The sequence below is a fragment of the Pyxicephalus adspersus genome, chromosome 1 (genome assembly GCF_032062135.1).
Source record: "Pyxicephalus adspersus chromosome 1, UCB_Pads_2.0, whole genome shotgun sequence".
In the NCBI taxonomy this organism is placed as follows: Eukaryota; Metazoa; Chordata; class Amphibia; order Anura; family Pyxicephalidae; genus Pyxicephalus; species Pyxicephalus adspersus.
In genome coordinates this window covers 93,087,166-93,111,002 of record NC_092858.1, presented here as the reverse complement: position 1 = coordinate 93,111,002, position 23,837 = coordinate 93,087,166, and the positions used below count along the sequence as shown (strand labels likewise).

Genomic DNA, 23,837 nt, shown 5'->3' with positions numbered 1-23,837 from the left:
AACAATAGGCACATTTCAGGTATATTTGGGTTTCCAGTATCCAGTGCTGATTGAAGAAACAGATGGCACGCTTCAGCAATGGGTCTGTCTTATACCATCCTTAGCATAATTAAATGTATCTACTTCATTTGTTTCTTATCTATTTTCAATATATAGTTATCTAAAATCACCTTTATAAAAGTGCTAGTTAAGTATGAGGAAGCAATCTACCACCAGGAAATTACTCCTTACCCCACATGGTAAACATGGGGAGGTATTAATAAGGTAATGTCTGGGAGATCTGATACATTGGATTAAAAATACCTTAGAATGTGAAAGAATTTATTAATTGATTTCATGAAACAAAGTACCAGTGTCTGGACAAGATTATTTGGCAGCAAAGTTGAGAAAGCCAAAGTGTGCCCCTCCTAAACTAAAGACTGAAAAAAGGGTAAGGTTTATGAAGTTAGCAAAAATGATGAAAACTGAAAGTTTTACTATAGTCACATGTCTTTATTACAATCTAAGGTCATTTTTGGGGAAAGCCAGTTAACCTAACTGCAGGTTTTTGGAATGTGGGAGGAAACCGGAGTACCCAGAGGAAACGCACATACACATGGAGAACCTGCAAACTCCATGCAGTGTCCTGGCCGAGATTTGAAACTAAGACCTAGCACTCCAAAAGTGCTAACCTCTAAGTCCATGTGCTCCCCATGTCTCCCTTGTAGCCTCCATGCAATATAATGACAGAATCTTCAGTAACAGAACCCCCAGCCAATGACCAAATAAACAGAGGGTGCACTGCTATTGGCTGATGATTGTTACAACCAGCAACCAATACAAGCATCCCTGCTGCTTGATTACTATTAAAGATAGGTCCATCCTCTGTCTCAACTTAGTCTTGCATTGTGTTACATGTTAAAGGTAAAGCAAAGACCACCTGTGCAGGACTTTTGCATTGTTTTCAGAACAGTTTTTCATCCTGATTAGTTGTAGTGCACCATGAACTCTGGCTGCAGTACATTCCACAGGTCTCAGAATAAGGTAAATAGAATAGACTTTCTGATTTTAGCATAGTTGGGGTGTTGCTTGGACTGCATTAGCAGTTCACCAACTGGTTTTACATGTTTCTAAGAATTACTCTTTAAATACTTTCACAGAAGAAAGGTTGTTTCAGGGATCTGGCTGATTGCCTCCTATATAAACTATTTCTGTGGTTTCAGTTTCTTGAGCCATAGTAATTATCCAGGCTTTTTGAAAGTCATACTCCGCCATAACTGCTGAAAAACATACTTGTCATCTATAGCCAGCATTAGGTGGGAAAGCACTTTAAAGCATGCCTGTGATCATTTTTTACCTGACCAATATTAGTTCAATAAGAAGTACACATTAGAGCTGGAATACACTTAGCCAATCTAAAAATTCCTTCGCTGGCACCTGCATGTGATGTTTTACTCGTGTCTACAGGCAGCCTGTCTCGTTTCAATACAGATTTTTTTATCTGTATTGTGGAAGCTTGCAAGTTTCCACTGTTGACTTCCCCATCTGAAATTGCTAAAACTCTGGCTACCATAATGATCCAAAAATCTAAAGACTTTTTAGTTATATAGTTTAAATCCAACAGAAGTTCTTTTCTTTTGGAAATTTTGGCTGGTCAAACATTTACCTTGATTATATATACATTACTTCACCGTAGTGCCTTCATTCTAAAACTTTAGCAGGGTGCTGAACTGTAGGGGAACACTAATATACATAGACCTTGTGGGAGAGGCTTTAAGAATATGGAAGGTGAATCTACATTCACCTAGAGCATCTATTCATGTAAAGTGTTATAAATTAGGATTAAAACTAATCAAAATAGGATGTATGATGCAAACACATATTCACTTCGATTTATCAATTCAACCCAATTGTCTTCCTCTATGTTGGCAAGTTGCATGTTTCTCTTATCAATAAACATGACATACTGCAGCTCAGACCAGGAGAAAATGAAATGTTCTTTAGTTATAATATTGAGTTATGACATCAACAGCCAAACTACCTGTTGACAATATTTCTTCTTTATCTATTCCCTAACTATCCCCTATTTTCATTCTATCCATCTCCATACCCACTTTTACTTTGTGCTGTATCCAGTGTACAGGTTTGTTACCCACAGAGAAAAAGAAAGTACACCCTCATTCAGTTCTAAGATTTTATATCAGGACACTTAACTGATCCTTAGCATTGCCTGGTCAGTAAAATAAGGTGAGTGTGTAGTCCTAAAATTAGGTAATCACATGATATTTTACATTGTGTCATCATTTTTTTTTAACAATGACTAAGTCAATCTGCAGAACAGTGTTAAACAAATAAATACACTCTTACCGCTTCTGTAGGAATTAGGAGGGTAAGAAGCATTCAGGTGCTGCTAACAAATGGATTTCATTAAATGATCTCAGCAAGTGTAACCACCTGGTGTGTGTTACCACAATGCCAAGGAGGAAAGACATCAGCAATGATCTTAGTTTCTGCCCATTTATCTAGAAGCAGTTATAAGATAATTTCCAAACTATTTGAAGTCTATTATTCTACAGTGAGAAAGATTATTCCCAAGACCAAGTTGCCAATCTTCCCAGTAGTGAATGCTCCGGCAAATCCATCCCACTGTCAGACTGTGCAATGCTCAGAAATTGAAAAAAAAAACCTGGGTCTACATATGTAAAACCCCAAAACTGAATACTTTCTTTTTCTCATGACTGTATATTATATTATGACACTTACATATTTATTTTAACAACTAAGGGGTCGGTTAAGCATTCCATAGCAATGTGTTAATGCTTGTGTTGTGTTATGGCAAACCATTTAATATCAATGAATAGAAAAACATGCTTGATCCTTTTTTTTAATATTGTAGAGCACCATAACACACATTACATGTGTTGTGGTGTAATGTGTTGGGCTGTTCTTATTATTGTCAGCATAGACAGCAGTTTTGAGGAATTAAGGTGTCATAATGAACAATCAAAATTCAAGTTTTATGAGCCACTTTAATCCTTGAATTAACCTCTTTCATCAGTACGAAGCCTTTGAGAACAATTTGGTGAGCACTGAATGAGTTAAGCATTCAGACAACAAAGCTGTTTTCTAAACTGGAACTGCTGGCTCCAGTCGCCTTTGTTCTAAAAATACATCTGAATGGTTTCCAGATGAATGTATATAACATTATGCTCTGCTATAACGTGCTGTGCAGAGCATAACATTATAGGGTGGTAAGTATAGAGACTGTCTTTGTGTCACCTTTTTTTGCTTCGTCACAAGTAGAAACAAAACAAGCAACACTTGCAGCTTTTGATTTTCTGGGTCTGAATATATTGTTTATTACACAGCATCACATTTTTGATCAATTGGGCACAGCCACTATAGCAACAGTATCATGCTACAGTATTTACAAAGGTTTGCTTCTACTTATTCCGGAAATATTGCAACATTCTAAAAATACAAACTTTTCTGGATTCAAAAAACATCCATTTACAACAAAATAGTTAAAATCTTCACTCTAGGAGCTGCTTGGGAGCAGTAGCTAGCTAAGGATCACGGGAAATTCAGTACTTCAGCTGTTGGAGTGTCAAGAGATCAAACCCATCCCGCTGTAAACACATCTGAGCAGTGATAAGAATCTTTTTTTTTTTTTTTTTTTAACTAAGTGAAATGCATGGAAGCTGTAAATCAAAATGTGACCTACTTCATACTTGTTTGTTCCAAGAAAGCCCTATGTCTAGAACCAGAGTTACTGACTAAGGTAGTCTCTAGGGAAAACCAATATGGAGGGTGCAATTTCTGCCTTTATTCTGAAAACATCTCTGGCTGTCTTTTAAGCAAAGTCACATAAAATGTAATACTCTGCATACAGTTTTACGGAAACCAATAAATCTTTTGGATCAAGATCCCTCCAGCAAACTTGTATTTAAAGAAACAGGGATCAGCAATGGCAGGCTTTGTATTTCATCAATACAAGTTCTAGTAGCAGTACAAAGTGCATGATCCCATAGAAACTAACCAGCCATTTACTAAACATAAGTTTACATTTAATTGACTGCTATAGGTTACTGCACTTTGCATTGGTGTCTACCCTGCCATATCACATACAGCTACTTGGGCATGACTGTATCATACTCATACAGGGTAAAAAAAAGTTTCACCGCCAGTAATTCTAGTCCACGCCTACTTCTGGTGCATACAGCCTGGGAAAACTGAGTGTTTGTAGATAAATTCATTATCCAATTTACAGAATGACAGACAAAAAAAAAGAAAAGTTCCAACATTTCATACAAAGCATCCTTCTATATATAAATATAAATACACACATATATAAAAACCATGACAAGGTTAGTGATCAGTCCAGTGAGTAGATGCAGCAACAACCACAGAGTCACAGAAACCTGCTGGTCCTCAAAAGATGAAAAATTCCCATAGGTTTGCATGGACATGGGAAAGGGGAAATAAGAGGGTGCCTTTTGTAATGTTCAGGTGGTGTCCATATGGAAGCATTATTAGATTTCCACACAATGGTTGTTTGCTCATGCAGCATAACTCTTCACTGCTCTTCTTCCAGGAAGGCTTTCTAAACACAGGGATTAATAAATTGTCTCTACAATAAGCACATTTTCTCACATTTCAAAACAATGCACATTCTTGAGTTCGAGTCAATATTCTAAACTAACGGTAATCATCAATCAAAGAATGACTTCGTTTTTCCAAAGCTGAAAGGCTCGTTATGATCATCTGTTTTCGAGATGGATGTCTGGTGGCACTGATGTTATAGATGTAGGTTGGCTGATGGAACTGTTGTGGACCCGGGAACTTGGTGTGTTTGTAGTTTTGGTGCTTTTCATTCCCAGTTCCCTTTCTGTTCTTGTACGCCTGTTATGTTATAAAGACAAAATGCATCAGAATATAGAAAACTGTGTTGTTTTTAAATAATTTTAAAGTATTAGTAATTGCAATACAGTTTACTGATCATTGCTGGTTCCAAAATTTACGTTGTAAAAAAAGACGTCTGTATTAGCAGTAAACAAGCACTCAAGAACTACATGTATCTGGCTTTTTTACCAAAGAAATAGCAGATCTCTTTATTGGGTGCAAGTGTTATTACTAATTCATGGTTTGCTATATACTACATTTCCCCTGGACAACAAATGTGGAATCTAATGTGTATTTATTGGTTCTATCTGAAGGGTGCAATCCCTATCTGGACTTCTCAACCTCAAGTCAAGAGCATGGTAAAGTGGGCCTAGCATCAGATAAACAGAAAGTTGCTAGAAGGTATAAAATGCAAGAGGTACAACAGCTTGTCTTATTTTCTACTATGACCAAATGCTAAATTGTTCTAAACACATAACAGGTGGTAGAAGGCAATGAAGCTGCTGCAGATATGTCTAGGAACCTCTAGATGTCTATAGCTTGTATGTCTATTAGCAGCTTTCTCTTTTAGGTGCTTGCAAGGTAAATGATTTGAAAGAGCATTACATAGATATTTCCTCCCATTAGTACTATTTATGCCTTAAAGACTGAAATTGAGGACCCTGTTGCAGATTTATTAAAAGATAATAAACAATATAAATAATTTAAAAAAAAGATAATTTTCTGTAAAATAATTACCTGTTATACATCTTAAGGATAAACAGCACCAGTGAAAATATAATAATTACACCAACCACAATAGCAGCAACTATCGCACCAGCACCTAAAAAAAAAATGAGAGCATACTAAGTACATTATATTCTTTTTAAAGTTAAATAGAAAGAGGTCACAGGTCACTGTGAGCAGAATAAGAAAACCTTTATATTTCCCAGTTTTTAAAAGATGACTTTAGCCCTAGAAATCTACAATTGCTTGACTCAGCATCAAGTCTCAAGTTGATCAGTCTCTCACAGTCACATATTGTTACAATTAAGCTGCACTGATTAGTCTTCTTTCTTATGCTCCATGGGCAATTTTTGGGAGATTTTCCCCCATTTAAGCATACTGCCGCAAGATTAAAAGGTAATGCTAATGGTTTTGGTCTAGTTTTTTTCAGTATATATGTGTATATATATATATATATATATATATTGTAGGTTCAGTATATATCTTTGCAAATTTTGATTATATATGTATTTACATGTATATTGCAAAAAATGGGCTTCCTTTACGCAATGTACAATGTACATGAGCCCTAAATACATCAAAAATCATTCCTATGGGTTAACACAGTAAATTTAGGTTTTCTTTGCAGTCCCTATTGTCTGACTACAACCCTTCTGCTGAGTTATCTAATAGAAGAAGTATGAATGCTGTGGTGGAAAAATTATTCGGAATATATTATTAAAAAGAAAACTTCACTATAAAATTCCTTGATATTATGAGACTGTTCTCTTGGTAACTTCCCAGCAATCTCCTGCAGTGGGGATAACTATTTACCTATTGGAGATTTTTTTAGAACCTCTGAACAAAAAATGGTACGCACAGTCCTGGATTTGTTTGGTTCCTTACTAAAAACATTTTTGTTTTAAGCACTATATAAAAAATGTTTCCATTTAAATGGACAGTGTTACTGAGTTCTTCAATAATGAAATTTAGCATAGCTTACCTATTACTTATGTAATAAAGTATGTGTAAACATAGAAACTTGTTAGCAGGTTCCTTATTGAATGTGTATTTCTGTATTTTTGGCAAATTGCACACACTTTCATAGAACAAATCATTATAATTTATTCTTTTTTTTTTTTGTGATTGAACTTTATTCAGGTTTTTATTTTAAAATTTGAGGCAAGTGGTGCACTACCTGCATCTGTGTAATATCCACAAGGATTACATTATCCCTAGCATTGTCTTAATTTTGCTCCCATATGCCTAGAGGTTGACATTGGGTGTCTGGTAAAAAAAAAAACAACTGCAGGCTACTGAGCCATCTGTCTAAACTTATTTCTTGGTCTCCCAGCAGTCAATGCCCCATCGCTTCCACCCTGGAATGTGGGTTCAATTGCCAGCATTTTATGGCAAACTGGTCATAGGTCATAGCTGGAGAAGTAAAGCAGATATTTAGCAGACCAGTCATTTCCCCATAGACTAAACAAGCATTATGTCCCATTATGAGCATTATGAGTTCAGCATTAAAGTATGTCAAAAGCCTATAATTTGCCTCACCTCTTGCTCCATTGACAATAAAAAAAGCAATTTTAGATTTCCTATTATCTTCCATATGTTTATATTTTATACCACCTACAAAAATGAGAGGGTGATTATACCCAACAGAGATAGCAATAAAAAAGCTAAAAGGGGATGCAGCACTTCTTTTCAAGCTAAATTGTCTCTTGATATACTTTTTACTAAAATTTGGACTGCACCAATCTAATAGATCAGCTGATCTGAATACCAACACTAACTGCAACTTCAGAAAGTAAGATAAAATGGTTACATATTAATTACAGATATCAGTATCTTTGCCTTTACACTAATGTGTTTCTTTCACTGTTTGTATTACATTAGTAACAAGCATTTTGACACATTATGTCTGAAATATTGCACCAATACTGGTATTATGCCAGGATCACAATTACCGATTATACTTACTTTGATAAAGAATTTGTTCCTGGGACTTGGTTGTTATATTTCTTGGTGATAGCGTTGTATTTAATAGTTGAGGTGTCGTTGCCATGACAACTGTTGACAAAAAGTAGTGATAACATTAAATTAACCAGCAAGCAAATAAAGTGTTTGCTTTACACAGTGATAAATTACTAATGTCCTCATTGGGAAAATGTTATTGAGCTTTTATACATTATCATTTTGGCATAATACTATCTTCATTATAATAGCAGTCAGCAGAGTGAAACTTCAACAAGAATTGTACAGCAAACCTGTACTGTCCAGGTGCGCAGGACCACAATAATGGTTCTATAGTTCATTGCTGTGGTCCCCATAATACATTAGATAACCATGAATTTATTGACATCCTGTTAAGATATACGTAAATTATTTATTGAGCAACCATTTGGACAAAGTTGGTTTTACTGACCACCAGTGTAAAGAGAAACCTCCCCACTGACCACCAATTTTTTGGGGTCATTTCCTCACTGACCCCTGTTAGCAGACATCACAATTCTTACTGTCTTCTTTATTTTCTAATATTATTAGTAGTGGTATAAAAGTAATGTTAAAGTATAAGCTCTCCTGGGCCTCTCCTGCTCCTGTGCCATTATTTGTGTGTCTGTCATTTGCTGCCCCTATTTATGTACAACCCTGTTGGTGCTGTGTAAATACAGTTTATTAAAAATATTAAAAATAATTTAAATATTGGTACTAAAGTCAGTCTACACCGAAGTATAAATTTAAAACTTGTGTATATTCTCATTTTCTCTAACAATTATCCAGTAAAAATAAAACACCTTTCTGTTTTTCCCTACTCAAGTATTTCCTGTTTCCTTGTATTTTCGCCAGATATAACAAGTTAGCATTGTGTATTTTTCCTATTGTAATTCAAATCTCTGTTATGTAAGTTATACATGATGTTGATATAGGAACATGTGCCAATTGGAACACTTTTGGTTGCTCAGTACAACCAATCAGAATCTTTAAATCATTTTTTGGCCCGGACTGCTAATGTTTTGTGTCTGCTTGATTATATTGGAGCCAAGAAAAATGAGAACAGAAGCACAGTTGTTTCTAATAGTAGCCAAAAAGGAACTTTGTGTAATTTTCCATAACATTAAAATACTTTTAACAACCTATTAAAATTCTTATGATATTTTATATTTGTTTTACCAATACTTGCACACGGTGTTTAACAAATAAACAAGAAAAGACAAAGGATTTCCAGAATACTATAGCCTTTTTTTATATAAAGTCTCTGGAAGACATTGAAAGGAAACCAAACCTTTACTTGCTGGTTAAAAAGATATAAATAATTAATAAAACAGGAAAAATAAAAACAAAAGGCTTGTGAAGACATGAAAAGTTCCCTCTGCTAAACAACTGCTTTTTTATGGCTTCTATTCTATTTATGGAAGTATTTATTCTATTTATGGCAGTATTTTCTACACTAAGAATTTAGTGTAGATTTTGTGAGGTTCATAAATGGCAACACAATAAAACAATGAAAAGGATGGACACTTGTCATTTTGAACTTAGCGTACCACAAGGGATGGTATGGCAGTACTTTGTTGTGCATTGCCTTTCATGTATTGGAGTTGCCTTGACATCATGCGTGGGATGCCACTCAAAAACAATGGCACTGTAATACATTAACACAAGTAGCATGCCTTACAATGTAAAAGTGTGCCTGACCCTGGTTTATTTTCAACTTACACTGAAACTTTTCAGACTTTTAGTGCTTAAATATGTTTCTCCACTAGAGGGCTTCATCCTCTTGTACTCTTATTGACACCTCTAAATAGTACTGTGTATGTGACTATATATTTCAGACATAAAAATATTGTATTTCTATATAAAAAACACATAAAACAAATTACATAAACTAAGAAACTATATGTTTTTAAATATAAATGTTAATGTAGCTCATCTTAAGGTAACCATGTTGCTGTAGAAAAAAAACATCCAAACCATTGCCTGGTCCAATACTAGTTTGTGCACCAGAACTAGCTTATCTTATGATTTCTCACATACAGCACACTTCCAAGAGAGCTCAAATTAAACTATTTAATTTTGATAAGAAGCTTACAATAAGATTGTTTGCACTGTCCTGGTGTCACCTTCGACTCTGCTCTCCCCAAATCCAGGTCTCTCTAGGTTCTTCTACTTCCATCTGCACAACATCTCCAATTACTCCCCTTACCTTCCTGAGAGACCTCTAAACTGTAAACTCCTGGTACATATCAGGAATTCCACTAAGGCGACTCTCATCTACACTCTCATCCAACTGCAGTTAGACCTATCAATCCTTACCACGATTCCTCACCTGCCACCTCTCTTTGCAAATTGCTACAATGTGGCTTCCATTTCACCTAAGAATTAAGATATTGTGCTTTGCTTTTAAATTTCCCCACAGCTCTTCTCATATCTACTTTTCTAAATTGATAAAAAATACACCCTTAGCAACCCTCTCTGCACCTACAATAACCTAGTAATAACTTCCTTACTCATAACCTCTTCCAATGCACAGCTGCAAGACTTTTCTAGGGCTGCCCCCACTTTCTGGAACTCTGTACCTCATCCTATTTAGCTTCCTCCTACCTTTCACACATATAAACAAGACTAAAACTAACATTTTTAAACAGTTTACCGATCCCCATCTACCTCTTAAGCCATCACTAATTAGTCACCATTCCGTTATCCTATGATATGACATACAAGACTATGGAGCAGTCAAATCTCTTGGCAAGTTCAGAAGTATATTGCAAGTGCATAAAACATGACACCAGTGATCTTTTATGCTATCTGTAAGGGTGACATTTTTCCCACTGACTCCCACACTAATGTACTGTAAGTTGTGGATATAGAAATTATAGCAGGGGGTTCTATGACACCTGAAAGTTATTTCAAGGGTTCAGCTCTATCTTAACAAGATTGAGTCTATATGGATTAGCATAACTGTAAAACAACTGTTGTACAATAAACCGAGTGCATTTAAAAATCACATCCAATTCAAATACAATTTATTAGATATAAATATTACGATGCCTTTTAAGATAAGGCAAATCACTAGTTACATTAGTGTATTATTTCTGGAAATGAATATAGCAAAGATGGCCTATTAGTGTTTTATGGTTTGCAGGCTCTATTAGAAGCTTTCTAATCACATGTGAATGATGACAACCCCATTCACCAACTCTCCACTGCTTTTGTAGTTATCTGTGTTACTAAAAACCACAATCATTAGCATCTGAATATGTTGGAAATGTCATACCATGTTCTAATAGGCTAATTCAATAAAACAGGGCAAAAAGCAAATGTTGTAATCAGATGAGTCATTTGTCAGAAGGGGGGATTCTGACTACTTGCCATGGGCTATGCCTAATGATCTCTGCTTATTACATCACACTGGGTCATATTCAAATGCCTCCAGGGATTAGTCTGATTTTTTTTAATTTTTATTCAACAGTCATCCCCAAAATTTACAAATTACTGAATTACCATAATTATATTAGACTGCCTATAGTGATTATATTGTATAGTGTAGAGAGGTGATTTTGTATCCAAATTATTTTTCTGATATATTTAATATATGCTGCATAAAGAGGAAATACTAAGGCTTCGAACGGCAGAGTACTATACAAAATACAAACTGAAATTCTATGTTTTGGAGGCAAAAAAAAAGAAAAATAGGTCAAAGCATCTCCATAGTAGAAGTCTTGTGGGTGTTACCAGTATGAAATGTTTATTACTCACAAAAAGGACAACAAAGGAACCAGCAACAGGACTCATTGATGCTTGACACAGTATGGGGCAGTGTATGGGGCTGCATAGCCTCAGACTAGTGAAGAGTTCCTATGCTATTGCTTACCCCCTACAACTGGAATCAGAACTGGACTATAGAGCAATAACAAAAAGTGTTCTGGTCTGACGAATCATGATTTGTTTTGGATCATGTGGATGGCTAGATACGTATGCATCTTTTTCTTTTCTTGGTGCTGAAACCCGGGAATGGGCATCTTTACCGGAAGAACAAATGGCAGCAGACATCTCTTAAAGGACTGGCTGCTAAAGTATTGGTGCCAGAAACCACAGAACACCTTTAGAAGTCTTGTGGAGTCTACCCCTCAAAATCTGTTCAGGTTGAACCAACACAATATTATCCAAGTGGTTTAAATGTTTTGGCTGATCAATGTATATGTGAGCTGTTTTACCAGGCAAAGATCTGTATTTCTGCATTACTACTGTGTGCCATAGTGATATAGCACTATGCAACAACCTGCAAAAACTGCACCAAAACCTATGTTTATTACAAACTGCCTATAAATAATGGCAGGCAACCCAGTCTACTTGCACTAAAAGTTAAGCTCCAGTGGTTATTGTGAGAGTTCTATTGGTCCATTGGTTACTTCTACATTCTCAATGGCATTCTACAGTGCCATAAAAGACCATGTGACTACCAAACAGGCAACAATATAAAGTATTAATCACAATATCTACCAAATAAATAAAAACACAAATATCTGTACAGTTCTGGGTGCACAGTATCCCTTAGATGTAATGGCTGCATTTATTTTTTAAGGCTTTGGCCTAGTTTACATGGGTGGTACATGCTTGTTTGTCTTTAATTCCATGTACTTTCTGTGACCTAAACTGAAATATCAGTGTTATCAGCTTTCCAGGTTATCCATTATGAACTACAGAAAACCTATTCCTTATGTAATGGAGATGAGGATAGGAATTTTCAGTATTCTAAATTGGGACACCAGTGTAGGGTGACAATGTTTCTTCTCCTTTTATACAGTCCAGTGATTGAGCATTGTCCTCCTAAGTGTCATAGCTAGTATTAACGGATGAAAAAGAAAAATGACAAATAAAAACTAATGCAATCAGCCTATTAAAGGACTGAAATGCTGTAATAAATTTTATTTTATTCTTAGGTTACATATGCTTTACAGCACGTTTGCACTGCATTTGCAGGGAGAACATTCAGTACACTATTTTAATGTTTAATGTTGGTAGAAAACTGCTGTGTTTATAGATCTACAGGGACCTTCTATCATGAAATATTTTCTTACCAACCACTTCCCAAATGTTATAATATACGGCACAGCACGGGAGCCCTTTGCCGGGAGAGCCCTAGTAAGCCACAGTTTTTTTAAGGAAAGTACACTTTCACAAAACTGACTGCTGTGCCACTTGCAGGTCCATAATGCATTGCTGGCTTCCATGAATAGCTCATTATATTTGCTCAATAACATACAATGAGGCTCTGTATTAAAGCACACTAGTGAAGAAACAGCGGCCATAAAACACTTTATATCTGAGTGTCTCTTGTGCAAATATATTTTGCGGGGAGAATTTTTCTACAGCCAATAAATAACACACAATTTCCTGAATGACACCATTAAATTTCAAATTAAAAAATTCTCCTGTTGACATAAATAGGTAAGTTACTTTTACTATAACAGTTGTTTTCTGTGCATACGGGAAAAGTCTGATTTTAAAGCATATCTGTCATGTGTTAAGTAAGCATGCTGTGTGAACTTTTATAGAAATTTAAAAATTTGCACTATAGCATTATTTTACATTATTATTTTGAACTAAGTAGGCAATGCCTAAAACACCTGCCCTGTTTTTTGTCTTTCTGTCCCCCATAGACATGGTGGACACTCTGCAAAGTAAAAGTTTACATGTTGCTACTGAAAGATTTTCTATCTATTCCTGTTCTGCTAATATGTCAAAATTGTGTGATATTCCCTCACTTTAATTCCTATTAAAAAAATGGCAAAGGGTCTAACCAGTGGCATAGTGCCCCCTTACCCCCTTGCATGTTGTTTGCACAGTAGCATCACTAGGGGTGTCCTGACGATGGGGCAAGTACTGCTGGACCAACAAAAGCTGCTCCAAGCTTCAGTGTTATACAACAGAACATATCCCCAGCATGACTTTAGACGTACATGTGTGTTGTCATGATTGTACAGCTATGTTTTTGCAGAGAAGAATATTACATGACTTAAGTAATTCCAGGGATGTGTTCTTTTAAATCCAATCACATTTCAATGGGATTATTTGAGACATACATACAAAAATTATAGATATAGAAAATAAATGTAATACTGTATCATCATAAAAAATATATTGCTTTGAAAAATGTAGATCCATTCATTGCAGGTCATATGGAATCAAGAGTTTATCACAGGTCCAATGAATATGTGTCAACATTTCCTGGACCAGTATCCATTTTTTCAAAGAGACACATCTGACTGAGAAGATGCAAGGTTTTAAAATATGGGTCTGTATCTGTGTTGCCTTAACATGAGTCACAGGCTTGGGTATCTTTACTGAGTTGAATTTGGAGGGTCTTGCACTCTTCATTACTTACTTCTGATCCACACACTCTGTGTAACTCCTGACCTCTACACTTTCAGCCTGATTTGGGCTGGAGAGTATACATTTTCATCAGTGAAGCTGGCTGATCCTGCAAACCTGGAATGGATTTGCTTAAAGTAATTTGCTATTTGTTAACAAATGTGTTTAATCATTGACCCGATCCATTTCATGTTTGCTGGATCAACCTAGCTTCACTGATAAAAGTGTGTCTTCTCTAGCCTTGGATAACTTTCATAAATCAGGCCCTTTGTGTTACATGTTACTGGCCCCTGAACAATGCCATATTTACTCTGGACCACTGAATGCTGCATTACATAAAAATTGATATCTGCACTCTGCCATACATACTACCGACCCCTGCACCCCTATAGTATGTAGCATACTAATCACCTCTGTACTCTACATTACATACTACAGACCCCTAAACTCTTTGCTACATACTAGGTTACTGAACCCTGCGCCCTGCATGACATACTACTGACCCCTGCTCTTTGTCTCTATTATGTGTGCAAATAAATGTTCTTTATAACCATGCTGCTTTAGGCCTCTCTTAGTTTTACACATGCTAAATCATTACTAATCAATATTTAGGAATCCTCTGTAAAAAAAAAGTCTGTGCTTGCCCTGGCTAACCCTCCCCTATTTTATCCACAATAAAAAAAAATTGGATTGAGATATGTTTTAAATTATTATTACCTTCAACCAAACTGCTTTATGTCCATTAGGTTTTAAGGGCAGTTTCTACAGAAGTTCCTTGTTGTGTCATTTAATCTTTTATATCAGTTAGATCACTGATGACTTTGAGGGAGTTTTGCACAATAGATTTTAATTGTGTAATAGCCTTGGTCTAGGCATATTAATTCTGCAAGTCTTCCTTGTTCCTATTCTGCTTGACATTGTAAAATCTGCTGACAAGTACAGCCTGGTTACAGTACATATTTAAATGTGTAAGACAGAAAGATAATTGTTATACACTAATAAAATAAATAATGCAAAATCCTAGCAATATATTCAACTTGTATTCTTATATTAAAGAAACATGCCGTTCATTAGTTCATGTTGACTAGTCTGGCTTCAGTACTTTGTGTTTCCAAGTCAGAATCAGCATGCAGATGAGCAGTTATGACTTCTTCACTTATTGCCTAATTGGACAATGACCCAGAATGGCAGACAGACAATCTAGCATTAGCCTATATATAAATTCCTTTTTTGCATTACACATTACCTTTAGGAACCTAAGAATACTTTGGACCACTGTTTGCTTTCATAACAGTATCAGTTTTTCTTCAAGAGCTACCACTACACTGTGTGTGTCTATTCTTCTAGAATAAAGCCACCGATTTCATGATAAATGGAATTGAATTAAGCATTGTACTTTGTACATAGGAAGATCCCAACATCATTTAATGATTGAGTGTTATCGTAGAGGCCACAAAAGGCATTTTTTATCTTGCCATTCATAAAAATAATACTTGCTGTGTTTAGCAGTATGTTTGGAGGAGTATTATTCCTAAAATAAGGGAACTTCATGAATGATTGGTTATCTATTCATACAGAGAACCAGATCCTGTATATTAGTCTAATATTTCTTATTTTGCTTTAGAGAGCAGTCATCAGACCTTCCAGCTCCTAAAAGATGGCTTTTTATTCCATGATGGACCTAACTCTCTTCCCTCACCCTTCTGCTTATTTTATACAAGGGTATTTGGAAGTGAGTTCCCAAAAAGACCCAGTATCACAGGGACAGCAATACTAAAATGGTTAAGGGTGAATAATTCAATTACATGAATCATGAATAATAACGTGCAAGAATGTTCACCTTTTACTTAGTTTTGGATAGAATGGGGGAAAGGTTAGAAGTCATGTTAGGTTTTACTTCTATCTGGGGCCTCATCAGATGTTAAATATTTTGACTATTAAAATGCTTGCCACTTAAAATGAACTAAAGCCTTTTGCAGTGTTTATTTGCTCTACAGTCTCTGGTAAAGGTCACCAGTGATTGCTTCCAGTGACAGTTACTGAGTGTACGTTCCAGGCTTGACCCTTGTCAAATTGCATAGCCTGGATGGTAATTACATAGCTTAGGCACTATTGCAGCTATATAGCATTCAGTATATCTCTCAGTTATGTCCTTTATTGGAAATTACATCTTTACTATATGTCTTTCATGGTTTTGGTTTCATACCACACCCCAATCAATGAATTTACCATCCTGTTTTCTAGTAGATTTATTTGTTAATAGGAAATAATAACAAATTAGCTTTTGATTTGAAATTTACGTTATTAAAGAGAACTTAAAATCCTATTGATTGCTTAAGCCGAGTCTCCATTGTTCGTTACTAGCTATTAAAAGCAGGTGAATAATTTGTCCTCATGGATTTATTGTTTGGTAGGGAGGTGTAAATAAAGTAAATTGCTGAGCAAGTACTGATGATGATTAAGAGGGTGTGAATAAAACAGATTCATGTACAAAACATCTTAAGCCATCAGTAATGATGATAAAAGCCAAGTCACACCTTAAGACATGTCAAACATGTATACATGCTCCAAAATAAGGATGTGTGAGGAAATGTGCCTGAGGGACATTGTTAGATGTTCTTCAACAATAGGGAAATACTAAAAATACTTCTGAACATTCTGTTATTGATATGTCATTTATTGCAGGTTTTTTATCATGGGTGTCTGATTAATTAAAATGTATCACATACATTTAAGAACAATGGACACAAAAATAAATGGAGACCTTAACAACACACTGGTAAATCATCTCCATATATGCCCGTGGTGAATCCATAGGTGGGACAGCCTTGTTACTGGCTCTCTCATACGTTCTGTATATTATACGGAATAAGCATACCCTCCAGCAAGACTGTTTCTATATTTAGGCCATCAAAAACTGCTTTCTTTTGCTTCCTGCCATCTAGAAATCCATCAGCTATGGAAGAGGGAGCATAGGGTACATTCACTACATATACAGAACTTTACAGGAGCAACTCAGCAGAGATAACTCAGGAAGCCTCACTTCATCTCTTATTAGTGGGGCATCTGACAGTCTAATACCAAGTTAGACTACAGAATTGCTTAGTGCATGCCCACCAAAATACCTTGAAAAGGAAACAGTGGACATTACATATAAATATTTTCTTTGTCTAGATTCCACCAACCAAAACAATAAGGAAAAAGTTTCCTGATGATCAACATAGTTTGTAGCTTTGAGGGGACAGGTTAACTTTATCCTGATTGCTATTAGATTCCATAAAGAGTATGGCTAGGCCTAGGGATGGCTGCTATGCATTTCCCCAATCCTCTAAATTGAAGCAAACATTCACCCAGTATGTTAGAACAGCGGGTAGTTTAAATTCATATAAAGATATGACTCAAGTCACTAGATTCTTTTGGCATACAGTACCAAACAGGATTTATTTTATTAAACATAAAAATAGTTTCAAGTGAACAAAGTATGTTTATGAACAAAACAGCAGAGCTGGTGGGGTGATTGTTGTTGGGGTTGGAGACTTTTCTGTTTCAATCAGTTTTATTGAGTTTTCAGATAAAAAAAAGTAACAGATAAACATACAAAAGGAATCAGATATACAACGCATACATTGTATCAAACCTAACAGTGTAGGCTTCGTATGAACAGACATATAGTACCAGAAAGCTGCATATACCCAAACAAAAAAAAAAAATGTATGACAAAACAGGCATAACAATCCTAAAGGAATGATTTGGCACCCATTAAAGAGGTTGGAGACTTTTCTGATTCTGTATCACCCAGTCATCTCCTATGCTGTGCAGGACTGAGCTGTCAAGTTGACATCTCAGTCCTGCAGATAGTTCATTCCGGCGTAAATAAAGTTTTACTCTAAAAATCCATGATCAGGCTGTAGAAAAGGTCAGGCAATGTCCCTTCTCCAATACTCCCTCCTACCTGTCTGACTGCTCTGGGTATCTGTCATGCAGATCTGATCATGCGCAGCTTCAGTTTGGGTTACCAGTACCCATGTACCAGATTGAATGAATGTACCTGAATGGGCATTACATCATCCTGGGCTGGCCAATCAAAATAGTCAAAGATCATCTTGAGGAAGAGAAGAAAGATAAAAAATGGCGGTGCCCAGCAAGAAAACGGTGACACGTGAACATTGGAGGTTTAGTTACGCTTTAAGGAAAACCATTGAGGAGCAAATATTTCTTTTAATATTCCTTTAATTTCAGTAGGCTGGAGGTCTATATAGATAATATAAAATATTTAGTTTGTGAATAGACAAAGTTATAAAAATGTTTATCTTTCTTGCTACATACTGCAGGAGGGTACAAAAAGGTTAACGTGTACCTATGATCATTCTCAGGTCAATGTAATAACATAGCCAGTACATTAAAGTGGCTATTTCTCCGCATCCTCATTATACCCAGGGAACCATGACTTGCAGGGCAAGCAAAGGGTTGATTTTTTCTTACTGTCTTGCTCAATTACTCTGAGGATGCAAATGTTTGATTAAACATCCGGCCGCTGGGCTCTGCGCTCCTGCTAATACCATGTATCTGTTTGTCATTTCACGCAAGTTGGTTTCAGCTGCAGTATAATGGAAACTCAATGCTGATGTCATGTCAAGCATGTTTTATACTCGGAGTAACTGATTTATGTGTTATTGACCATGTCGCTCATATAGATTTCTTCAGTCAATTGTTTCCTGAAAGCAGCATTTAAAGGATAATATTGACACAATGATATGATTTAGTGAGATGGAATGCAAGGGGGACCCAAACTAAATGACTAAATATTTTCTGCTAACCTATTAATTTATTCATTGACCACCACAGGGCCCATGCACATTTACATCACTGGTATAATGATGCATTCCCATCCTATTCCCGTCATACATTTGCCCATGTCCATATGTAAACTTATTGGCCACCTAGAGAGACCCTGGGTAAAGGGAGTATAAGCTATGATATATATACATAAAAAAACACCAAACAAACACTGTGATGAAAGCTTAGAACTAGGAGGTGATACTAAAGAATACTGCGAATACAGGAAGAAAGCTGGGAGGAGTTGCTACACTGAAGAGTTATAAAAAGAATGCAAAGTTACTAAGGAACAGAATAAACTTTAAAAGGTTTTTAGCAGAAATACTAAAATAGGAAAAAAGTGGAAAGGGCAAGAGTCAAAAAGCAGAAAGCGAAGCAGAAATACTTTATTCAACACAATTTATGTTATGTTTTAAATTACATGTACCTGCGTCTGATACTTCTACTTTGTCTTAATATATATATTGTTTTTTCGGCCCTAGTATCTGTGATAACCCCTTCTATATACAATAGAGCATAGTAAGTCTTAAATCAGTACTCCAGCCAAAAATGACATGATAAAAATGCCCAACAAGATATACAATTTTCCCCAACCTTGCTGCAGTACTCACTGACAAACTGGAGAATTCACCTGCAGAATTTTCTTGCCACTGTATTCATTCTGATGTCTTTTAACCTACTTCCTCTGAGCCCGGGTTATCCTGGATCTGCCCCAACCTTTACAGGACAGTTAAAGCACAAGCATATGGTGGCAAGCTCTTCTACCTATATGCTTTATTTTATGATCAGCATAATTCTTGTCAGTACATGAACTGATTGACTCCTTGTGCTTCTTTGTTCACATACAATCCAGTTTTATTATTTACAAGAGTCTGATTCAATGCTAAATTCAGGTACGTTCATTGATCATCATCATTAATATAGAGTTTCAATTTTCTGGGCTGTTTTGTGCTGCTTAGAATTAAGCTTTAAAATTTTGGATGGTAATATTTACATTTTTTATGTTTTTTTATGTGAACGATATTTTATATTTTAAGGGTGGTTTACACCTTTTGTATATTTTTACAGTACATAGTTTGGAGTGTCTTTGAAATCATTTTGGGGATGTATTAGTCTCAGTGGTTGGGGTTATTTTTTAAAAGAATTATTGTTCTTAAGTATAAAGTTAAATTTATAAAAGGCCTTATGAACACAACTTTTGTGTTCTGATGCATTTACATTGGAAGGTATATTGCAGGGTTGGAGGGATGAGTATTGATTTTCTAATAAAATTAAAGTGGTTTGGGCTGCACATGTGGAGGGGATATAGAAAAGACTGGGGAGATTTTGAAGGGAGTTTGTGCAGTGCTTGGCAGGTGATTTAGTGAAGATTTCTCCCATTTGTGTTTCAGGATGGCATGCATCATTGGGGCAACTGCCCCCCCCCCCCCCCCCCCCCCCCCTTGCTCTCTCAGGATAAGGTTTGTACCTCGCTTGCCTTGATATGTTATTTCTGGCCCTTAATAAAAAAAAATGTATGCACCAGTGATACCTTAGTTAGTAAAGGGCTGATTATAGTAAAGCTATAACCAGGACAGATGGGTAGTTTGATTTGCTGTTAGCACAACTGGGTGCTGATTTCTAACCTCTAGGCACCCTGGAGTGGCTACAGGTAGTTTTCTAGGACTAGTAGCGGTTTTCGAGGAGTGCAAGTATTTGCACAGGGGGCAAAGTTAGCTTAAACAGAATATTTGTTAGCAGTTCTTCCTATGAAATGTTTCTAAAACATCTTTTAAATGCTTAAAACGTCTTGAATAAAAGACTTGGCAAGTGTTAGAATAGTGTTCCCATTCAAGTCTGCGGATGTAAATGAGAAGGAAACTGACAATGTTCATATTTTCTAAGGGATGGAATGCTAGGAAACTATTGTTAAATGTCTTTTTGATCATACTATAAAGGACAAAAGCAGTGAGACACTTACCCTTTACCGCCCCTTCTATCCACCCACAGCACTATATATTAACCTCAGCCAATAGCCATGCTCCTTGAAGATATTCCCAGCATAGCCTGTGCAGGTCCTAACTCTTTAGAATGGGATTCACCCATACTGACTGTAGCCACCATTGCATAGTCAAAGCTGGACTTGATCAGCCTACTTTATTATAGATTTGAATAATAATATACCATAAACTAATATAATCAGTTCACTTTTAATATAACTTTAAATTTAGGAAGTGGATAACTAAATCTTGTTTGTTCATTATATATTATAACATATTTACCTTTTGAGATGCAATAAGTAAGATGTCCTAAAAGTATTTAAGTAATTGTTTAAGTTGTTGTTGTTTGAAGCATTCATTCTGTAACATCAATGTCTGTCCAACCACACCAACTACATTGCATATGTAAGAGATAATTATTAGGTCCATGTGTATTAGTGACATTTTCGTCAACTGTACATTTTAGGTATTTGTACCGGCATCACTCCTGCATGAGTCATACCTAGATAAAAGGCTTTGTTGGGATTACAAGGAAGTTAGTGCATGAACTCCATGAACTCCATGAGTCCTAGAATCACCTCCACTCTCCTGAAGATAAGTTAATTCATATTCCATCTGATACTTTTGTTTTTTATAAATTTGACTTCTATTAGAACCTTTTATATGATAAGTGATGCCAGTCTTGTGGTAGCATAGTCCTCTGATGCCAGTCCTTTGGCATACAGAGTGAAAATTCTTGCCAAGCACATAAAAGAGCTTTTATCATGCCAATTTTCAGACCCCGCTTTAATCCTTTACCCAGGGATATTAAATTTCTTTTTGTAATCACGCAATGAATCCAACTTGAAATATCATCACTCTGGTTAATATTTTTTTTGTGTGTTACCTTGAAATTGAATAATTACCCCATGATCTGTAAAAAGGTCAACAAGGAACCTACCAGATGTATGCAGATAACAGCCAAGTCATTTACTTTTAACGAGCCACTACAGCACAGAACAAATGTATTTAAACAAAGACAGAAGCCTATTATGTTAACAGAATTGACCATTTTTGCAATCACCTCCTGCCCTTGGAAGAAACCTGTGAGAGATTAATGGAAGGTAATATTGCTATTCTTTATCAAAAAAAAATGTACTGACTAGGAACAGAGGTAGAGGACTGGCAAGGCAGCCACAGAATTAGGTATATGCAATATTACAATGAAATCAAATTTGAAAACCTTCACAAAGTTGGAAAAGTATATATTTATACTTTAAAAGACAAAGATTGCTCTGGCACGTCACCCTGGTTTGAATATCAATGCATGGACATGGACCAAACACTTCTGCCACAGTAGAATTATTTATAATATAAAAAAATTGTTTCACTTAACATAGTGTGCATATGCAGGAAACTTTTTCTCCAAGACAGGAATGAGCACTTTCAAAGTCTCTGAAGCATGCCAGGCCCAACCCAAGGGAACCATTGATCAGCAGCGTAATGTCTAGTGCAGGAACAACCAGCTACTCCACCTTATGGCCTAATAGAGGAAAAGGACATTTTTTTAAACACACCTGTGCCTTTTATTCCATTAAAAATATGAAAAATTAAAGCAAAGTGTATTTTGCGCCACATTTGCCCTAAATAGTTATCCCAGATAACAATCCTATAGACATAGGTAATCATAAATGATGGCTGAAACAGAGAAAAGGATGTAAAAATAAAAAACACATAAATGCAAAATAGCCAATGTATGGGTATTTTATCTTTTACAAGTTGCAGCAGAGAAATAAGGCATTTGGGCTGCAGATTGCAAGAGGTGGATTTTATCTATATAGCCTTACATGCTATGCATTTTTTCCCATTTTTTCTAAAAATCTCATGCACGCTTACTTACACATGCTCATAATAATTCCTGGTTCAGGACCAGTTAAACAAGAAAATGTTCTTTTGAGACACAGTCAGAATAACATAGGGGTGTTGCTTTGGGCATCATAAGCTGTGTGTCGATAGGCTCTAGTGACGGAAATCCGGCCTTGGGCCTTTACATAAGCAATTTTACATTTTATTCACAGCTTTTTCACATAAGGCAACTATTTCATTTTGGTGGTGTTCTAAAATAAAAATCCCAGAGCATACCACTTCCATTTCTTGGCATGTAATATTTATAAAGCCTATATAATATATTGAAACAAAGTTATGTTTGTGTCATATCTTATGCAGCTGTGTATGTACTAGTTTATGCTATAGTTTAAGTTCTATGGTTGGCATTTCAATATGGTGAATGAAAAGTGAAGGATTATGTCTCAGTCAATATTTTGTTTCTTTTCGGTGGAATGCAGATAGGTGGACAGGTATTTTTCTCTCTGACGTCTTTCTGCTGCATTCTCCCTCGCTGTAAGCAAACAGCTCAGACGGAGAACAAAGAATCATCCAACTGAGTGGGCAGATGAAATCTACGTTCACCTGTATTTTGTAATACGCATGGAGTATCACTGACTCTAACACAACGTATGATTTTATTTAACGGACTGATGGAACAAGCATTGGTGTGCAGTACCCAGGAATGAGCAATCATAAATGAGCTTTTCATAACCTGCACAGCTGAAAGCAAATCTGAATAAATCAATTGAAGCCATTCTCTTGATCTATCCAATGTATTTCTCCAATATGGGGGAGCATACTACTTCTTCCATAAGATAGGCTTGTCTTAGTGGCCAATCGCCATGTCTGCAATGGATTAATGAATATACCATATCGAGGTGGTTGATCTAAATCGGTAGATGAGTGATCCCAAAGTGATTTGGTACAACTGTTGTGTTATACAATTGTAATATCCCTGAAAAGCATAGGGGGGGGATTTAGAAAATATTACATATTGCCATTGGGGTTTGGTATTGCTGGATTACCAGAGGAGGATGCAAAAAGGCAAGGGATGGGTTCCAGAGCAATGTCAAGGCCAACACATTGTACTAAATTTTTGCACTGTGCTTTTTCTAGCAGCACCACATTTTGCAGCTGTGTTGTGGTGGTGTGATTTCCACATATTTTCTACAAATACAACCGAGACCTCTTTTA

The 23,837-nt window shown here is 36.0% G+C and overlaps 1 protein-coding gene across 1 annotated transcript in view; it reads right to left on the bottom strand.

The window, feature by feature from the left end:
- Nucleotides 1-3,307: 3,307 nt before the first annotated feature.
- Nucleotides 3,308-23,837, bottom strand: part of NCMAP (non-compact myelin associated protein) — a 35,372-nt gene continuing 14,842 nt past the window's right edge. The window contains exons 2-4 of the mRNA XM_072419211.1: nt 7,573-7,662; nt 5,620-5,704; nt 3,308-4,881 (exon numbers count right to left, since the gene is read on the bottom strand). Of these exons, the coding sequence (XP_072275312.1) occupies nt 4,740-4,881; nt 5,620-5,704; nt 7,573-7,657 (312 nt within the window). The 5' untranslated portion in view covers nt 7,658-7,662 and the 3' untranslated portion in view covers nt 3,308-4,739. The remainder of the gene's footprint in view (nt 4,882-5,619; nt 5,705-7,572; nt 7,663-23,837) is intronic.